We start from the raw sequence: 19443 nt of genomic DNA, 5'->3' as shown, positions 1-19443 counted from the left end.
TAGTGAGTGAGATAGAGAATTAATTGGAGGGAGGAAGGACTTCTGTTGCAGTAGATAAAATTTTAGTGATTTCGCTATTTGATCCAGGAAGAAATATACAGTATGATATATTTCTTGGATTTACTGTGTTTACTGGAGTTTCACTCTCATCATAATGAGGAATAAGAGGTCCAGGTATGAATATGAACATGTTAATGTCTGTTCAGAATGGAAAACAAACCAAAATAAAACTCCATTGATTCTGTTCTCTCAAGGATCAAATATAACTTTCTCTGCTTCGCTTTTCAAGACTTTTACAATATGACCGCAACCTACCTTTCTAACTTTGTCATATATTTCTCCCCTTCCTACATTCTCTGGTCAAACTAACCTTGCTAATTTGTACATATACTATTGTATCTACAATCCCTCATGAATGTCAGAATGTATTTCCACCTCACTTTTGTGTCTTAGAATCCCTTGCTTCTTTCAGAACTCTGCCTAAGTGACTTGAAGCTTTTTTTCTGCTTCTCCCAACTCCTAGTATTAAAAAAATTTTGATGTTTGGTCATTTTTCAATTGTATCCAGCTCTTTATAACCCCTTGTCTTCTTGGCAAAGATACTAGATTTATTTGCCATTTCCTTCTCCAGTTCATTTTACAGATGAGAAAAATGAGGCAAGCAGAATTAAGTGACTTTCCCAGGATCACATAGCTAGTATGAGTCCAGATTAAACTCAAGAAGAGGTATCTTTCTGACTGCAGGGCTAGTATCTACTGCATCACCTAGTAAAAAAAAAAACGACCAGATATTTATTTTTTATATGTCTATGTACCTCTTCCACCCCCTAATAGAGTGTAAGCTCCTTGAGGGCATGAGTTAATTTTAATTTTTTAATCCTCAGTGCTTAGTACAGTGCCCAACCCATGCTAAGCACTTAATACTTGATTGGTTGAATGAATGGAAGCCCCAAGATCACAGGTATCTGTACAGTACTCAGCCCAGTCCATAGATAGTTGCTTAATGTATTTTCATGTATGTATCCACATTTTGTATGTATGTATGCATATTTATTTTTATATATTTATATTTATATCCTAGGACTAATAGAAAGCATATCATCTGTGTTTTTTACAAGGATGACAGTATGTCATTATGTCATTAATCTAAGGCAGCATTCTGATGACAATGAGTAAGGTGGGAAAGGTAAGAGATTCTTTGTGAAGTTAGAGTTTTTGACTCTGATTTTAAAGCTATTGCAAAGTTCCCAGTAATATTCTGCCTTAGAGTGGGGAAGGAAAAGGAGTCATCATTATGGTGTGGGCAAGAAGATGAATCCATATACCTTTAATCTGTCACCTAGATTTGGTTAAGACTCCACTTGTTTAGATCCCTAGAATAGTGGAATGAAAGCATCTGTAAGATCTTTAGAGGTAGCTGCTTTGAAAGTACTCACATCACCCGCAATCTGCCGAAAAATGTTCCTGAATTGCACCTGCTCCTCGCTCTCCCGGTCAGTGTTACCTGGGGTTGGCTGTGGGGCACAAATGAAGAGGTCAAACAGAGAAGGGGAAGGTGGATGGGTCCCCAGTAGAAAGCCATGAAAGGGAAGGAAGGGCAAGCTCTCTATGATCCAAAGGAGACTTTCAGTTCAACATAGCTCTCCAGCTCCCAACTAAGCATCCATCAGTAATATCTTCTTTTTCTTCTCATCATTCTCCTTGCTTGTTTTCTTTTTTATATTCTTTGTTATGTAGTCAGGGGGGATTTTTACAGCCTTACTGTAATTGTAAAGCTTCATTAGGGATAAAGGAGACAAGGCCATCCTGATCCACAGCCATCTCCATCCTTCTGTCTGGAAATCTCAATTTTATGAAGCTAAACTTTACTGGGCAACTAACCTTAATTTCCTTCAGGCATCTCTTTCCATGTCTCCTCTCCCTGATATACTGCACACAACTGACTCTCTTTCCTTCAACTCCTTACCCCATTGTAGCCTGCAGTACCTACTCTCTGTGCTCTTGTCTCCTGTGATTCTCTCATTTTTTAAAATAGTTTTTTGTTTTTCCAAATCTATTCAAAGATAGTTTTCAACATTCACCTCTGCAAAACCTTGTGTTTCAAATTTTTCTCCCTCCATCTTCCTTAGCCCCTCCCATAGACAGCAAGCAATCCAAAATAAGTTAAACATGTACAATTATTCTAAACATATTTCGATATTCATTATGCTGCACAAGAAAAATCAGCTCAAAAGGTGAAAAGAAAAAAACCACAAGGAAAAAACCCAAGCAAATAAGTAACAACAAAAAGTGAAAATACTATACTTTGATCCACATCCAGTCTCTATACTTCTCTCTGGATGGAGATAGCTTTTTCCATCACAAGTCTATTGGAATTGCCTTGAATCACTTCATTGTTAAAAAGAGCTAAATCCATCCTGTGATTCTCTTTAATTCCACTTTTTCTTAGACCCAGAGCCTGATCCTAAAAGGCAAAATATGATATCCAAAAGAATGTTCTCTTTTCTTCTTCAGATCCTTTTGTTTCTTTTTGTGTTTTCTGACTGGTGAATGAAGATGACAAGGTGTTCTCCCACTACCTCTTGGACAGGGCCAGGTGCTGGTAGCTACTTTATTAGACCCTTTAAAGAAGTTGCTCAACATTTTCCCCTCAATCAAGAACAATTTCTCTGATAGTTTGGAAAAGGGACGGTGGAGAGAAAAAAAGATGCAATATTATAGATCATAGTTCTTAGTTATAAAAGAGAATCTCCACTCTAGAAACCCACCCGGGATACCACATAGACCTCCCCCATTATTCCACATGCTTCAGAAACCTGAGTTGGTTTCTCTGACTTATCAGAGCTTGTTTTGTCCTGGCCCTTCTCAGACTCATGGTCCACACCCAGTTCCTTATTGCTGTTGGCTCTGTCAGACACGAAGATGATAGGCTGGAGAAAGGAGGGAAGGTGTTGGAAAGAGGAAAGGTAGCTGGCATTAGAGACTTGGAAGGACTCTGCAAAGGAGACACATTCCCAGGCTTCATTGGTTGCCTGCAAGCCATGCAGACACTGTCTCCTGTCAAGTAGCAGTGATGCAGAGATTAAATGCAGTAAAGATTAAGCAGAGAGGTAAACAGAGACGGGGGTGGGGGTGGGGGTGGTAGGGGTGGTGGGGGTGGGGGTGGGGGGGTGTAGTATTTAACAGAAAAGCAGCGAACCAGGAGTCAGCCTGCACCTAACTAGCTAGATGATCTTGGGCAAATAAATCACTCTCACTTTCATGGATTACAGAGATGAGAGTGACTCTAGACTTCAAATAGTTCAACCTATTCTCAGAGGGGTGATGCAGTTTGGCTTGGACCAGCTGGGCATCGGTTAAATTTTCAGTATATTTGCTGCACAGAAACTGACAAAAATTTCAAATCAAAGTTTTGATTAATTTTGTTAATTTCTATAGTCTTGAGGAAGTGAGGGAACAAAATTTTAAAACATTTAAATTTTAAAATGTGTTAATATACTTTTTTTTTTCCTTGGAGAGCTGGTTGTTAAATATTTATATATGGTGATACTCTGCCTATACTTGATCAACAAATCTTTTCTACATCCCTATCATTTTTTTGTAACTCTCTAAATCCTGGCTTTGGAGAAGACATTTGCTTCTGCATTCAATCTATGTGATATGTTCTGGTTGAAATTTAGGAAGTACTCTGCATCTCACTTTCTTTTGAGTCAGACCTATGATTTTATTGTTGTTGAGTAAGGCTTATAATTCACATTGCTTTGCATGTATTTGTTTTTATCAATAGAATACTGGAAGCTCCTTGAGACCAGGGACTGTCTTTTGCCTCTATTTGTAGTCTCTGTGATTAGCACAATGCCTGACACATAATAGGTACTTACTAAATGTTTATTAATTGATATACATGTGTATATTGTTATAATATACTTTATTTTATAAGAAAGGATTCAGTTAAACATTTCTTTAAGAACTCTAGAGATCATCTAGTCCAATTGTTTCATTTTAAAAGTTAGGTTCCATAATCTTTTTGGCTTCAGTTGCCTCGCCTGGAAAATGAGATGTTAATTGATTTTTATTAAGCTCTGAGACCAATAATTTTAGAATTTTTTTTCTCCTTCAAAGAATAGTAATGACAATTTCCAGCCTCTTTTCTTAGATTCTTCATTCATTAGAGGGTTGCTATTAAGGGTTGTTACTCTAGTCTCTTTTGACTCATTCAACTTGAGTTTCTTTTATTATGAGGGTGAGAGGAGGAGGGTTGTGAAATAAATATTTGTGAAGCACTTGAGGGTCTTGCCCTGTGCCCTGTGAAGAGACCTAGAACATAGCCACTTTTAGAAATAGTGTGATTATAGCGTATATGGCATCACACCTAGGCAATTCAATTGTGGGGTGTTGTTTCATCTTATAAAATCTTGGATTTAACCTAGGTTTATTACACTATATTTTCAATATATTTTATATATTCAATATAATTTCAATAAATTAGCTTCCTTTGTAACCTTATATTTTTAAAATTTTAGATGTTTTTGATTTATTTAAATTAAAATGATTTTATTTTATATTAGATTTAAAAACCTTATTTTGGGAAATTTAAGAACTTCTGTTCTAGAGGAAGGAGATGGTCATAATCTCCTGAGGGAAAATTTTTTCTTTTCACTGTAATGGGCCATGGTGATTATCCTATTTTTTGTCTTCTCAATAGGTGGAGGAGGGACAGAATTTGGAATATAAATTAAACATAAGTAAAAATAGATAAAAATTTAGCAAAATGCCCTGCATTTTTAGGACTTGTCTCTACTAGAAGTTTTTCCTTCTCCATCCTCCTTGGAAATGGGATACAGACAGCTAAGTACCAGTAGGCTTCCTATGTCTATCCTTGAGCATCGTATGAAGGGAAGGTGACATCTTCAGAGTTTACATAGCATTCAGACATTGCTATGTTCTTCTCACTTCAATTAAAGAGCACAGATTGCATGCTTACAGAGGATGAGAGATGCTAATAACCATTTATTAATTCACTCTTCCACTAACAGCAAGGATTATGTTACATGATTAACTCTACAGTTAGTAAAATCTCTCAGGGATAAGTAGCAGAATTGTAAATAGCAGCAGTAGCCCAAGCCCTTGTGCTGATTGCATGGGAGAGGGTGCCTGCTCTAGCCATCACATCACCACTCCATGCTCTGCTACCTTGGGTAGCCCCTGCCCTGTTACACCCACCTTGGGCTTTTTCTTTTTCTGTACAGAGAAAGAAACATCAAGAGCAGAATAAGTGAAAAGCATGTATACTGAGAGCCCACTGACCTGCCTGTCATTTTTTTCTGTGACTTGTAAAGTCAAGCCTATAATCATATTACTTTAAGGAAGTAAGCTTTAGATGAAAATTTTTGAGCAAGAATTAAATGATAAAAATTGTATTTAAGAAAGATTAATTGGAAGTGGTATTTTTTTATTGGCGTTAAGAGGTACTATCAGAACAAGTTTGTTTTCTTTTCTTGACAGTTAAAGTAGTATTAATAATAATACTTCACATTTATATACTGGTTTGAGGTCTCTGAAGCACATTACATACATTTCCTTTCATCTTTACAATAACCCTATGAGGCACGTACTATGATTATTTTTTCCCCCAGATGATGAAGTTGAGTTCATAGAAGCTAAGGTTAAGTTCATAAGTACTAAATAACAGAAAAGGAATTTCAACTTGGGTCTCGTGATTCCAAATTCAATCTTCTTCAAGTCACAGCATCCTTAGTATTTGTGTCATTTTCAAAGACATTTTAGGACCCTGCAACATCTCATGTTGAGAATTGGCAATATCAATTATCACTGTATCAACAAAGTGCAGAAGTGCTGAATCAGTAATTTCTATCAGGCACTCATGCTAATCTCCACTAGAGGCAGGATTTGCAAATCAATGGGTAAAAATAACTTTGTTAAAGGAAGTTTTTGATCATCTATTTTTTGAGTACTAACATTAAAATTAAGGACTCTAATGATAATGTAATAGACAATTCATAGTAATCCTGATGACAAATAAAAAACAAAACAAAAGAGGGGAGATTGAAAAAGAGACTCCAGAGAACAGAGTGTTTTAAGATTCCATTTTTGGTTTCTTGCCTTTAAGTTCCATAGTAGTCCCTTCTTTAGACCTTGGATTTGGGAGAAAAGAGGAGGACACAAATCCTGAAACCAGATCCAGTCGGTGGATTTGACTTTGAGCCAGATCTTGGCAGGGGAGAGGTGGAAGGGAATTCCCATTTACATCAGCCTTGTGATTTTATCCAGACAACTGTGGCCCCATATACTTTCACTCATAGCCTTGACTTCTCTCTGAGGTCCCTTTCTTTCCTTTCTCCTCCTGCCTTTAAAAAGTATAAATGTACTCAAGACTGCAGAGTCATCTACTTGCCAAAATTCCAAGCTAAAGTTGTAAAAAAGAGCTTTTTTTTGCCTTTCTACTTGTTGACCTCTCAACTCCCTCTCATGGACCAGACCTAAGGCTAGGAAATGTCATTCTGCCCCACTAGACTACACTTACCACGGGATGATCCACAGCAATTGTATTTTCTACATCTCTGTGAGAAAAAAAAAATACAAAGGTATATGTAAGAGTGATGAATGACATTATTAGCTTTTTTTTTTTTTTTGGAGACAATTGGATTTAAGTAACTTGTCAAGGGTCACATAGCTAGTGTCTTAGGTCACATTTGAACTCAGGGCCTCCTGAATTCAGAGCAGGTGTTCTAATCACGGTGTGGCCTAGTTGCCCTGATGAATGATACTGATACTGAGAATTTGATTTCCTTTTTTAAAAAAAAACAAACAAAAAACAAAAAAGTTTTTACTGGTTTTTTTTTTTAAAAGCCCAGCTCCTAATTTTATTTATGAAAATTTAATTTTTTTTCAATTTTCTTAATCACTTCTTTTTCACAATATCTGATTTGATGTTTAGTTTGAGGGTTTTTGATTTGTAGCTTTTATATTTTTGTTTTCCATTTACATTCCTGGTTCATTGATTTGTGCTTTCTTTTGTTCTTAAAAATATTTGCTGGTTCAAGTTTTTTGGGCCCCATCTTGAGCTTTTTATATTTTTGAATTATATCTATTGGGGCCAACTAGATGCCTGGAAATCTACTGGAGAAAGTAGATTGGACATGGTACTGTTGGGAAGAGGGGGTCCACACAGCCAGGGAAGGACAGAGTCAGGGGGTGATATTTGCATGCACAAAAAGGCTTCAGGATTGGAGTCCTCCGTACCGGCGCCTTGTCCACCTTCCCGGACATTTCAACCTGGAAGCTCAGAACCCATCCATCCTTAAGAAAACAGACCTGGAAATGGCCGTGGGCTTATTTTCCAAAGTCAGTTTGGGAAAAGCCTGTACTCACTCAGAGAGGTTCCTTTTTTCAGAAAAGACGCGAAGGATGAATTCTCCCTCCTGGTGTGGATCGTAAGTGGAGGGGACGATGACATACTCGCTGGGCGGCAGGCGGAAGCGCTCAGACACTTCGCGCATGTTGATGTAGGTTTTACTCCGGGCTTTGGAGGCGTTGTACAGAAAAAAATCCTTCTGTAGATGTTGTTTGTTCCCATGCATCTGCGGAGGAGGAAGAAAGCCCAAGGTGGATGCAGCAGAACCGGGTGGGAGGAGCACTTCTACAATCGGAGGAGCTGGGTTCAAAAACCACCTGTAATATCTGTGGGACTTTGGGCAAATCACTTAACCCCAGCCTGAATCTTCAATTTTCTCATCTATAAAATAGGGAGGCTTGACTAGAACAGTCTCTGAAATCCCTTCCATTTCTAAATTGATCATCCCAGACCTAGAAAGTCCCGCATGTATGGGAAGGACTGGAGAGGATGGAAGAGGATGAAGGGAAGGGAGAGCTGTGAAGGATATCACCACATTATCCCAGATGAGGCACCTAGATGGCATGGGATGGATAGAGCTTTGCCCTTGGATCTGAGTTCGAATATGACCTCATACACTTATTAGCTGGACCAATCACTTCACCTTTTTCTACTTCAGTTTGTAAAATGAGAGTTATAATAGCATCTACCTCCTTGGGTTATTGTGAAGATCAATTCTTGATCTTCACATTTTTCAAAAATGAAAAAATATTTGTAAGGGACTTGGTGCAGTGCCTGGCACATAGGAGGCACTTAATAAATGTTCCCTTCTCCCACCTCCCACCTGGCCCAAACCAAAAGAGGGAATAAAGTGGACAAGGGCAAGTCTTGTTATATTCTAGCAACAAACCCTACCAGAAGACTTCTCAAGGGTCAACACAGATTTATGCCCTCCCTGACCCTCAATAACATGGTTTCATGCTGCTCTTGCCAGTGCTTCCATACCTCTTTTGGCACCTTAAAAAAAAAAAGCAGAAAAAAGAAATGTTTAGGGTTCATAATATCACAAAGATTTGGAAAAGCAACACTGAGCAAGCGCATCCACACCAATTGGCTAGTTCCAGTGTCCTCCCCTTGGCTTCCATGATTTATTACAAATCCTCTAAATCAGGATTTCTTAATCTGGAATTATAAAATTGTTTTTTGTTTTGTTTTCATAATTATTGAATTACAAGTGATTTTCTTATAATTCTCTGTATTTTATACATTTAAAAATCTTATTCTAAGGAGTCCATATGGCTGTCAAAAGACTCTGTGACAAAAACTTAAGAATCCCTTCTTTGAATGAAAGAGCTTAGATATCCAGAGCTGCCAACAGGCCACTGGGGTTAGAAACTAGGGATTATGGATCTCTGAATCAATCAGTTTAATCCTGGAAAACTTGATTAAATCAACATTTTAATTGAAAGCCCAATCTCTGATAGGGACATGGGATCTCAGGCAGTGGTCCTTGGGGTGAAGATAATAAAATTAGGGAGTGGACAAAGCCTGTACCTCATAGATAGCAAAACCAATGGTGAAAAGGTTGGCTCCCAGTTTCCGATCCTTCCTCCTATTCTTTTGCATCAGGGCCACTAGGAAGCTGCAGACAACCTCAGTGTCTTCAGGGTCATCATCTTCTTCCAGAAGTTTCAGGCGATACTGAGGGTTGGTCCAAAAAGTGTCTGTGCCCCACCCCCCACCCCCAAAAGGAAACACTTGTTAAAGTCTGTGTTCTTGAAAAAGTCCAGGGAAATGGACTAACTTGAAAGACTGGCTTGGCTGTCTTGGTGAAGGCATTTACAAAGTACCCTCCCTCTCTGAGGGATCCAAGAAGGGGAGGACCATCTCTGGAAGGCATTCTAGCTTTTTTTCAGCTAAGAAGTAGCCTGTCCTTGCTTAAAGTTGGAACAGCCCTGGTTACTAGTATGGCTTACTATTTCCTAGTCAACATATCAAGACATGTTAATGCCTCATCAGTATATCCTAGCTGGGTTATAATATGCTGTATTTTTTCTTTTTTTTCCCAGAATGGCAATTTAATGATTAAAAGGCAAAATTAACATGAGAAATACATTTTTACAATACATAAATTTTGATTCGATATCTAAAAATCTATAAAAACAAAGTGCCTTCCAACATTTTGATTTCTTGGTATATTTACAAACTTGGTATAGTTATAAAGTTTACTTTGTAACTAAAGTTTTACTATATATTCAAATTTTCCTTTCAAAGTTTATTTTGTTTATTCATCTAACATTCCACAAATATTTAAGCATATATTATTCATTTGTTTTAAAATTATATATATGTATATATTCTTTTTAAAATTATTAGTTTTTTACTTTTCCAAATACCTGCAAATATAGATTCCAACATTCACCTTTGCAAAACTTTGTGTTCCAATTTTTTCTTTCTCCCTCTCTCCCTTTCTCCTCCCTAGACAGTAAGCAATCCAACATAGGTTAAATATGTGCAGTTCTTCTAAATATATTTCCATATTTGTCATGCTCCACAAGAAAAATCAGATTAAAAGGTAAAAGAAAAAAATGAGAAAAAAAATCTGCTATATATCTGAATGAGTCTGTGGAAAGAGTTTGTCAATGAGGGCAATGAAGACAAGATCTAGAGAGCTTTTTGGGGGGAGGGGGAGACAATTAGGGTTAAGTGACTTGCTCAAGGACACACAGATATTAAATATCTGAAACCAGATTTGAATTCAGGTCCTTCTAACTCCAGGGATGTTGCTCTAACCACTGCACCAGGCTATTCCCATGGTGCTTTCCATTATACCATACTGCTTACTATTTCTAATAGTACCTGAGTTCTCATCTCTGTGCTCATATCCCTCTCCCCCAAGTAGAACCAATAAGACCCATATGATAAATTAACTCTTCTTGACAGTTTCTTTTCTCACCTGGAAAGTTGCGACAGCCTCCAGCAGAGCATCCCCGCACCCAGCGGCCCTCATTCACAGAGACAGTCCAGGTCTGGAGCTTGTCAGATTCCAGGGCATCAGCTGTGAGGTTGCAGATTTCAAGCTTTGTGAAATGATACATGAAATCTTCATAGGACATCCTGAGAGGGTGAAAATAGAGAAAGGAAGATGATAAGGGGAAGTGAGAAAGAAGGAGAGGCTATTGAAGAAGCAAGGCTTGAAAGTGATCTTTTAAAAAAAATAGATTTTTTAAGAGTATTTCATTTTTTCAAGTTACATGTAAAGACAATTTTTAACATTATTTTTTAAAATAAAATTTTGAGTGCCAGATTTCTCCTTTCCTCTCTAACACATTAAACAATTTAATATAGGCTATGTATGTGCAATCATGTAAAACATATTTCCAAATGTCATGTTGTGAAAGAAAAAACAGAATCTGCCCTCCCCCCCCAAAAAAAAACAACTGAAAAAATAAAGTGAAAACAGTGTGCTTCAATCTGAAATTCAGATGCCATTTTTTGCCTCTGGATGTGGTTAGCATTTTCCATTGTGACTCTTTTAAAATTGTCTTGGATCATTGTATTGCTGAAAAGAGCTAAGCCTATCATAGTTGATCATTGTATAATGTTGCTATTATTGTGTACAATGTTTTCCTGGTTTTGCTCACTTGATGAATGCATCTTCAGCAGGAAAACACAAAATAATCATGAGCTGGAAGTCTTGCCAAGAATACCATCAATGCCTCAAATTCACCGCAGATCATTATCTGAGTGTATCCCCTCTCTCCAGCATCTTTGCATACATGAGGACTGTATTTCAGGGAGTGTAGAAATTGGTGGAATTATCACTGGTGTTTTGAAAACAATGTGAGACTCAGGGATTAGTCTTATCCTTGGCTTTGAGAAAAATATGGTAAAGGGACCCAGACTGGATGGTAACCAAAAGTTTTAGAGAAAGTGGTTTCCACTGCCAGTGGTCTCTAAATGAGGCTTGAGATCTGAGACTCTCATTCTGGGTTCTGTCTTAGGGCTCTGGTCCCAAGTCCACAATGGTTATGGTCTTTTTTTTTCCTCTTTATTTCTTTTTTAAAATGATATTTTGTTTTCCAAATATATGTAAAGATAGTTTTCAACATTCATTTCTGTAAGACTCTGTGTTCCAGATTTTTCTGTCTCCCTCCCTTATCTCCCCATTCCCTAAGCAATCTGACATAGGCTTAAATATGTGTAATTCTTTTAAACATATTTTTGTGTTTATCATATTGTGCAAGAAAGATCAGATCAAAGGGGAAAAAAATATGAGAAAGCAAGCAAACAAACAAACAGGTGAAAATTCTGTGTTTTGATCCACACTCCATCTCCATAGTTCTGTTTCTGAATATGGATGGCATTCTCCCTCCCAAGTCTAAAGGATTATGGCTATGGTCTTGTGGATCCTGGACTCACCAGAACTCTCCATCTTCTGTCACCTGGTGCTGCAAGCGAGATTTCTCCTCTTTTTCAATCAGGACCCAGTCCTTCCAGCTGGAGATCAACATTTGGTATCACATAATAAGGAAGACAATCTTAGAGATAATATTATTGCATCCTAATAAATCCAGCTGTTGACCAAGCCAAGTCCTTCCCACCATGGAATCTCAGAACTGGAATTATCTAGTCCAAGGTTTTATTATTATTATTATTATTTTCCTGAGGCAATTGAAGTTAAGTGACTTGCCCAGGGTCACACAGCTAGGAAGTGTTAAGTGTCTGAGATCAGATTTGAACTTATGACTTCAGGGCTGGTGTTCTATCCACTGAGCCACCTAGCTGCCCCAGTCCAATGTATTCTTGAACAAGAATCCCTGATGCCACAATTCCGAGTGGTCTACTGTGTGGAGCAGCTGAGTAGACCTGAAGTGAGGAAGACCTGAGTTCAGTCTTTTACTAGCTGTGTGACCCTGAACAAGTCACTTTACCACTATCTGCCTCAGTTTTCTCATTTACAAAATGGGGAATAATAGCACCTCCCTCCCAGGGTTCTTGTGAGGATTAAATGTGATTATACTTGCAAATATAGCACAGTGCCTGACACACAGTAGGTGTTTAATAAACATTTATTGATTGATTGAAAAGGACTGTTTCAATCATTATAGCCCCAGCATTTAGCACATAGTAGGCACTTACTTAATGCATGTTAACCATTCCCAACCCTCACTGCTGCCCCTGAAGTCTCCCTTCTGGGCGTCTCTGCCCACCTACCCATCACTCCAGGAGCCATTCCATTCCACCTGACCCCACGGGTTCCTCAGCCGCACCAACTTCACCTTCTCTCCTTTAAATGTTGTCTTGGGCAAAAAACAATCAATATATGAACAGTCATTTATGAAGTGCCTGAGAAGTTCAGGCCCTATGAAAGAAACAAGCTTATCTGTGTGGAAAGAAGCTTGCCCTTCTGCTCCTCCCAGAAGTCTAGATGGTACTTGTTATGTTTGTGCTCTGGGAAAAAACTTAACATTAATGTGACTGAATTACAAACCTTTGAGGTAACACAGTGGGAAGAAGACGGAATCTGGTATTAGAGGATCTGCATTTGGGCCCAGCTCTTTCGCTTGTTAATTATGAAACCGCAGAAAAGTCACTTAAATTCTGATAATATTTGTACATAGAATAGTTGTTGAGAACAAACAGGAAAGTGTATATAAATGTATGATATTATTGTTACTCTCTTTCAAGGTGTTAGAATTTGGAAGGAGGCCAACAGTGCTTTGGGAGTGTGGGAAGGAAGGTCACCATTTTCTTTTCTTTTTTTTTTTTTTTTAATAATATCTTTTTATTTTTCTAAATACATACAAGGATAGTTTTCAACATTCACCTTTGCAAAATCTTGTGTTCCAAATTTTTCTCTCTCCATTCTTCCCCCCCTCCCTGGATAGCAAATAATCCAATATAGGTTTAACATGTGCAATTCTTCTAAACACATTTCCATATTCATCATGCTGCACAAGAAAAATCAGATCAAAAGAGAAAAAAACCACCAAAAAGAAAAAAAAAAAAAACAAGCAAAAAAAAAAAAAAAACAACAACAACAACAACAACAAAAACCAGATGAAAATACTATGCTTTTATCCACATTCAGTCCTCATAGTCCTCTCTCTGGATGAAGATGGCTCTTTCCATCACAAGTCTATTGGAATTACCTTGAATCATTTCATTGTTAAAAAGATCCAAGTCCATCACAGTTGATCATCACTTAATCTTATTGATATTGTGTACAATGTTCTCTTGGTTCTATTCACTTCTCTCAGTATCAGTTCATGTAATTCTTTCCAGGCTTTTCTGAAATCATCCTCCTGATCATTTCTAATAGAACAATAATATTCCATAACATTCATATACCATAACTTATTCAGCCATTCTCCAACTGATGGACATCCACTCAATTTCCAGTTCCTTGCCACTACAAAAAGAGTTGCTATAAACATTTTTATTCATGTGGGTTCTTTTCCCTTTTTTATGACTTCTTTGGGATATAGATCCAGTAGAGACACTGTATTGGTGTCCCAGTTTTATCACATCCCTTCCAAAATTTATCATTATCTTTTCCTATCATTTTAGCCAATCTGAGAGGTGTGAAGTGGTAGCTCAGAATTGTCTTAACTTGCATTTTTCTAATCAATAGTGATTTAGAGCATTTTTTCATATGACTAGAAATGGCTTTAATTTCTTCATCTGAAAAGGTAATCATTTCTCAATCCTCTACAAAGTAAATTTTTCCTCACAATTTTTTTCTAAATAAAATTTTATTGATAGCTTTTTTCATGTTGCCTTATTTTCCCACTCTATCTCTCTCTACCCTCCATCCTTGAAAGCCATCCTTTATAACAAAAATTTTAAAAAGAAAGAAAAAGAGGAAAAAGAGAAAAAATCAGTAAGAGCAACTAATACATTGAAAAAAAAAACCTGACAATATATGCAATGTTCCATGCTTGTGTATTCCTCACCTTTGCAAAGGAGTAGAGGGTGGTATTTTAGAAAATAATTTTCTAAGGCCTTTCTCTCAGAGAACAAAGGAAAAAAAAGGACACACATGTATACATGTGCTCTTTTTTTTTTGTAGTGGCAAAGAACTGTTGATGGTGCCTGTCAGCTAGGAGATGGTTAAACAAATTGTGGCATCTGAATGTAACAGGATTATACTGTAAGAAATTATTAATGGATCCTTTCTGAGAAACCTGGTAAAACTTTACAAACTGATGCTGAGTAAAGTGAGCAGAGCCAGGAGAACAATTTATACAATAAAAATAACATTGTGAGGCAGATAGTTGATGTAGTGGGTAGAGCACCAGCCCTGAAGTCAGGAGGACCTGAGTTTAAATTTGACCTCAAACACTTAACACTTTCTGGCTGTGTGATCTTGGCAAGTCAGTTAACCCCAATTGCCTCAGCACCCCCCCCAAAAAAAAATTAACGCTGTAAAAACAAATTACTTTGAAAGGTTTAAGAACTCTGCTCAGTAAGGGCTCACACACACACACACAAGAACTCTGATCAGTATTATGCTACCCATTTCTTCATAAAGAAGTGATAGATTCAAGATACAGAAGGCACATTCATTTTTTTAAATTGGATGCCATAGGAATTTATTTTGCTCAAGAAGGTATATTTGTCATGAGTTCCCCCCATCTTTTTCTTTTTAGTTGAGGGAATGGTAAAGGAAGAAATCCTTCTTAATTCAAAAATAAAATAAAATTCAGTAAAACATTTATAAGCAAACTTTTTTCTTTTTAGAATATTTATTTAAAGCTTGGATATGAAATAGAAAAAGAAAAAAAAAGAAAAATTGTCCTGTGCATAGTAGAACATAATGAACCAACAAAATTCCATTTTAAGAAATCTTTTATAATAAATACCATACATTATGTGAGACCTGTTATAAATGAACTTTCTAGGCTGAATTCCCTTTCTATGAAGCAGCTGGTCCACTATGCTTCTTCTCCCTAGGGGAACCCTTTGTCATGCCAATTGAGCATCCTCTGAAGATACCTAGGTACAGATATGAGTGGTCCTGTCTTTTCATCATACATCTTGGTTAAAAGGATGACTCAAACTGTATGGATCTGCACACATATATTGCATCTAAGATATACTTTAACATGTTTAACATGTATGAGACTGCCTGCCATCTAGGGGAGGGGGTAGAAGGAGGGAAGGGAAAAGTTGGAACAGAAGTGAGTGCAAGGGATAATGTTGTAAAAAATTACCCTGGCATGGGTTCTGTCAATAAAAAGCTATAATTAATAATAATAATAAAAAAAAGAATGGCTCAAGCTATCCTCTCAATTTCAGCTTCCCTCAGCACTGACTATATATAGTTCAGCCTGAACAGTCTATAGCAGATCAGTGGCTAATAGGAGGAGATAGAGTGTTGGACTTGGAGTTAGAAAGACCTGAATTCAAATCCTGTCTCAGACATTTAATAGCTATGTGACAAGTCCCTCTTCAAACTCAGTTTCCTCATCTGTAAAATGGGGATCATATCATCTATCTCATAGGAATGTTGTGAGAATTAAATGAAACAGCCTCTAAAATGCTTTTACAAATCTTAAAGCATCATATAAATGTTAGTTGTTGGTTATTATATTATTATAATATTAATATAATATTGTATATTATTATATGCTTACCTCTTCTAGTCCAGTGACTGAATATGCATGACCTTTGACCAGCCCGCAGGTCATTCGTGTCTCATACTGCACTGGAACAATTGTCTGTGGAGTCCAAGTCAGATCAGCTATCAGTGACAAAACTCAGAATCATCCAGGAAGGTCTCAAATACTTTCTTTCTCTCACCTGGCCCATAGGCAAGCAGCCTTCCTCCTGACAGGGAACAATGAGCCCACCAGGAGGACCTGAGCTCTAGAATATTGGAATTTTCTGAGGGGATCCTGGAGAGCTCTCATGGGTATGTAAGTACTATTTATTTTTTTCTTTTCTTCTTTATTCTATTGTTTTTTCTATTTCTCTCTATTCTGTTTCTCTTCTTCTACAGCCTTTAACCTGAGACTTCTCTTTTCCTGCCTACATAGAAGCAAGGAATAGGGAAAGAGTCTGGAATTGTGATTTCACTGGTATAGGGATGTCCCAGAGGTAGAAACTCCCTCTGCCAAAGCAGCTTGATACCTTCTCTGAAAATTACAGTTTTCCTTGCCTAAGGCACTGAGTCATTGCGACTTGTCCAGGGTCATATAACCAGAATATGTCAAAAGTGAGACTTGAACACAAATCTTTCTTACTTTGAAACCAGCGTTCTCTATTATATCATTTCATTTCTTTGATGTGTCTAAATATTTCCTCTTTTCTAAAAAAGGGAAAATTAAAGAAAGATTTAAATTAAACTTATTAAAGGTCCTGGAAGAAGACATATAGACCTTTGTAACCAGTTGGTATGGCAGATAGAACATAGGCTTTGAGATCAAGAAGATCCAAGTTCAAATCCTGCCCAGACATTTTTAACTGTGCAATTCACAACTTCTCTGTCTCAGTTTCCTTCTCTGTAAAATGTAAATAATAATAACATACCATCTATCTCTCAGGACTATGGTAAGGATGAAAGGAGAAAAGGGAAAAGAGAAAAAAGGCATTAAATGCCTACTATGTGCCACATTCATAAATATCTCAGTTGATACAGTATCTATATGAAATAGATGTTTTATCCCCATTTTACAGCTGAAGAAACTGAGATAGACAGAAATTAAATGACTTGCCCAGGGTTACACTGTTAGCAAGTGTCTTAGGCTGAATTTAAACTCAAGTCTTCCTTGCTATGATTATAATTACTATAATTATTATAATTATGGATCCACCAAAATCAAATGGTGTTTCTAATCCAACAGGCAAGTGAAGGCAATAATTATATACTATAGGATGGACTTAAAACCTTCTCTAATATTATATGTAGGAGACATATATGAATGTGTATACATATGCACACAGATAGGTTTATGCCATAAACAAAAACACTTTGTACAATATATATGTGTGTGCACCTACATGTATCTAATCACAATACATATACAGACACACATCTATACACATATAAACAGCTACAAGGCACACTGGAGAGAGTGCCGGGCCTGGAGTTAAGAAGACCTGAATTCAAATTCAGAGTCAGTATCTGTATGATCCTTGGCAAGTCCCTTAACCCTGTTTTGTCTCAGTTTCCTCATTTGTAAAATGAGCTGGAGAAGGAGATAGCAAACCATCCCCAGTATCTCTGTCGAGAAAACTCTAGATAGGGTCACAAAGAGACAGACACAATTGAAATGACTAAACAATAAAATTTATGGACACAAACATACAAATGCCATGGTCCTCATTTGAAGATGTGAATGAATCACTGAAACCTTAAGAAATAGGCTTGGGCTCAGGACTTATAAGGAGATGAGAATAGAGCTTCCATAGATCACCCAAATTCACTTATGCTCTTGATGACTAGGTGGTCTAAAGGGAGATCAGCAGCTTTTGTTATGTGAGGGCAAAATTAATCCAGGCTCATTTCAAGCTGTAGAGGGGAGAACTAAGGATCCCTCCCCGACCTTAAAACTTTTGTTCATGTGAATAGTCCTGGTGGGAGGAAAGTGGGAAAGTGGGAGGAAATCTCTGCTCCTTAAAGCAATTTTAGTGGTGCTCTTAGGAAATCAGAAAGATTTAGTCCCTGCCCCAGGCAGAAAGCCTCTCCAAAGTTGAAGGGTGAGGACCCTGAAAAATGCCTGGATGCTGATTTTCTGTTCTAATCAATGGATATTTCCTTTTAATAAGAGAATTTGTAAAGTCTCTCTCTCTCTCTCTCTCTCTCTCTCTCTCTCTCTCTCTCCCCCTTCTCCCCCCCCCCCTGTGGGAGACCTTCCCAAAGAAGAGATGAGATCATGCACAGTCATGCTGGGGAAAAGCCAGGCCTGGTGCTTCTGAGACAGCTCCTCCCATGTGCTACATTTGTTACATAAGGGAATACAGAAACCCAGCCATCTCCAGGCGTCCTGATCTGTATCCTGTCACTGGACCCAGAAGGCTCTCTGGAGGGGAAAGGTGAACAGGGAGGGAAACTATTAAGTTGTGTTCCCTTTAAGAAACTGTATTTCCTTTTGATCTGTGCTTTCTTTCAGTGTCTCAGTTCCTCGTGGGGAAGGCATATCCCCCCAGATAAGTTATCTTTCCGGGATACCAGAGCCTTTGATTCAATTAGAAATCCTGATCAAAGGGCACCCCTTTGTTAATTCCAATAGGAGATGCAGGCTGAAAACTGATAAGAAACTAAGCCTGAGAATCTTGGCTCCTGAAGCCCCAAGACTCCTTAAAAAGGGCAATATCTGGACTAGCTTCTTACAGATGGCCCAAGGTAGCTTACTCAGCTGCCAGGACCCTTCTGCGCCAAATTCCATTTCCCTAATAGGTCTTTGCCACTATAGAAGTCAGTTCTTTAGAAACTGATTTCTATCCAACAATTTAGCAATTTTCTATCCAACTCATTTTGCAATTAATAATTCGGGAGTAAGTGAATTCTTTCACTTTTAAACCTGTGGCCAATTAAAGGACATCTAGCCTTATAAAAATATTATCATTAACCTCATGACTACCAGGAATTGAGGACATTCAAACTGCATCAGAGACAGGGGACCTCGCCCAGCCCTCCTCACTGAAATCCAATTCCCATTCATATCATGGCATCCCCTCCCTGATGTCACGTAGTCTTCGAGAACGAAGGAACATCCAATATTGCAACTCTTTTTTGGTCCCCTGATTATGCATCCCTTCAGTAAGTGCCTCTAAAGTCAGAGAACCTGAGGCTTAAATCCCCCTTCTGATCCTTAATATGTATGTGACACAGGGAAAAATCACTTCACTTCCCTGGACCTCAGTTTCCTCATCTGTAAAATGAGAGGGTTAGGTTAGATGGCCTCTGAGGTGCCTGTCAGTCTTAGTCTTGAGGCTCTCTCCAAGGGCCTAAATTCTGGCCCTTTTGTCAGTGCAGCAGAAGAAACAGGGATCAGCTCAGGGTTTCTGCAAGGTAAACCTTCCTCTGATTTAGCTTTCCATGGCTCCTGTCTTCACAGGATATGGACAAATGCTAAGGC

At 37.8% G+C, this 19443-nt stretch overlaps 1 protein-coding gene across 7 annotated transcripts in view; it reads right to left on the bottom strand.

The window, feature by feature from the left end:
* Positions 1-19443, bottom strand: part of CAPN3 (calpain 3) — an 84411-nt gene that overhangs the window by 6333 nt on the left and 58635 nt on the right. For 6 of the 7 annotated variants that reach the window (XM_031952155.1, XM_003756041.4, XM_031952158.1 and 3 more), the window contains 9 exons: positions 15997-16080; positions 12572-12657; positions 11777-11854; positions 10311-10471; positions 8909-9078; positions 8360-8371; positions 7393-7601; positions 6545-6581; positions 1437-1514 (listed from right to left, as the gene is read on the bottom strand). In XM_031952155.1, coding sequence (XP_031808015.1) covers positions 1437-1514; positions 6545-6581; positions 7393-7601; positions 8360-8371; positions 8909-9078; positions 10311-10471; positions 11777-11854; positions 12572-12657; positions 15997-16080 — 915 coding nt within the window. Of the gene's footprint in view, positions 1-1436; positions 1515-2816; positions 2931-5223; positions 5242-6544; positions 6582-7392; positions 7602-8359; positions 8372-8908; positions 9079-10310; positions 10472-11776; positions 11855-12571; positions 12658-15996; positions 16081-19443 lie in introns of all 7 variants that reach the window. The other variant, XM_031952157.1, reaches the window with a different exon arrangement.

Source organism: Sarcophilus harrisii, chromosome 2 (assembly GCF_902635505.1).
Source record: "Sarcophilus harrisii chromosome 2, mSarHar1.11, whole genome shotgun sequence".
In the NCBI taxonomy this organism is placed as follows: domain Eukaryota; kingdom Metazoa; phylum Chordata; class Mammalia; order Dasyuromorphia; family Dasyuridae; genus Sarcophilus; species Sarcophilus harrisii.
This window is presented reverse-complemented; position numbering and strand designations above follow the sequence as displayed.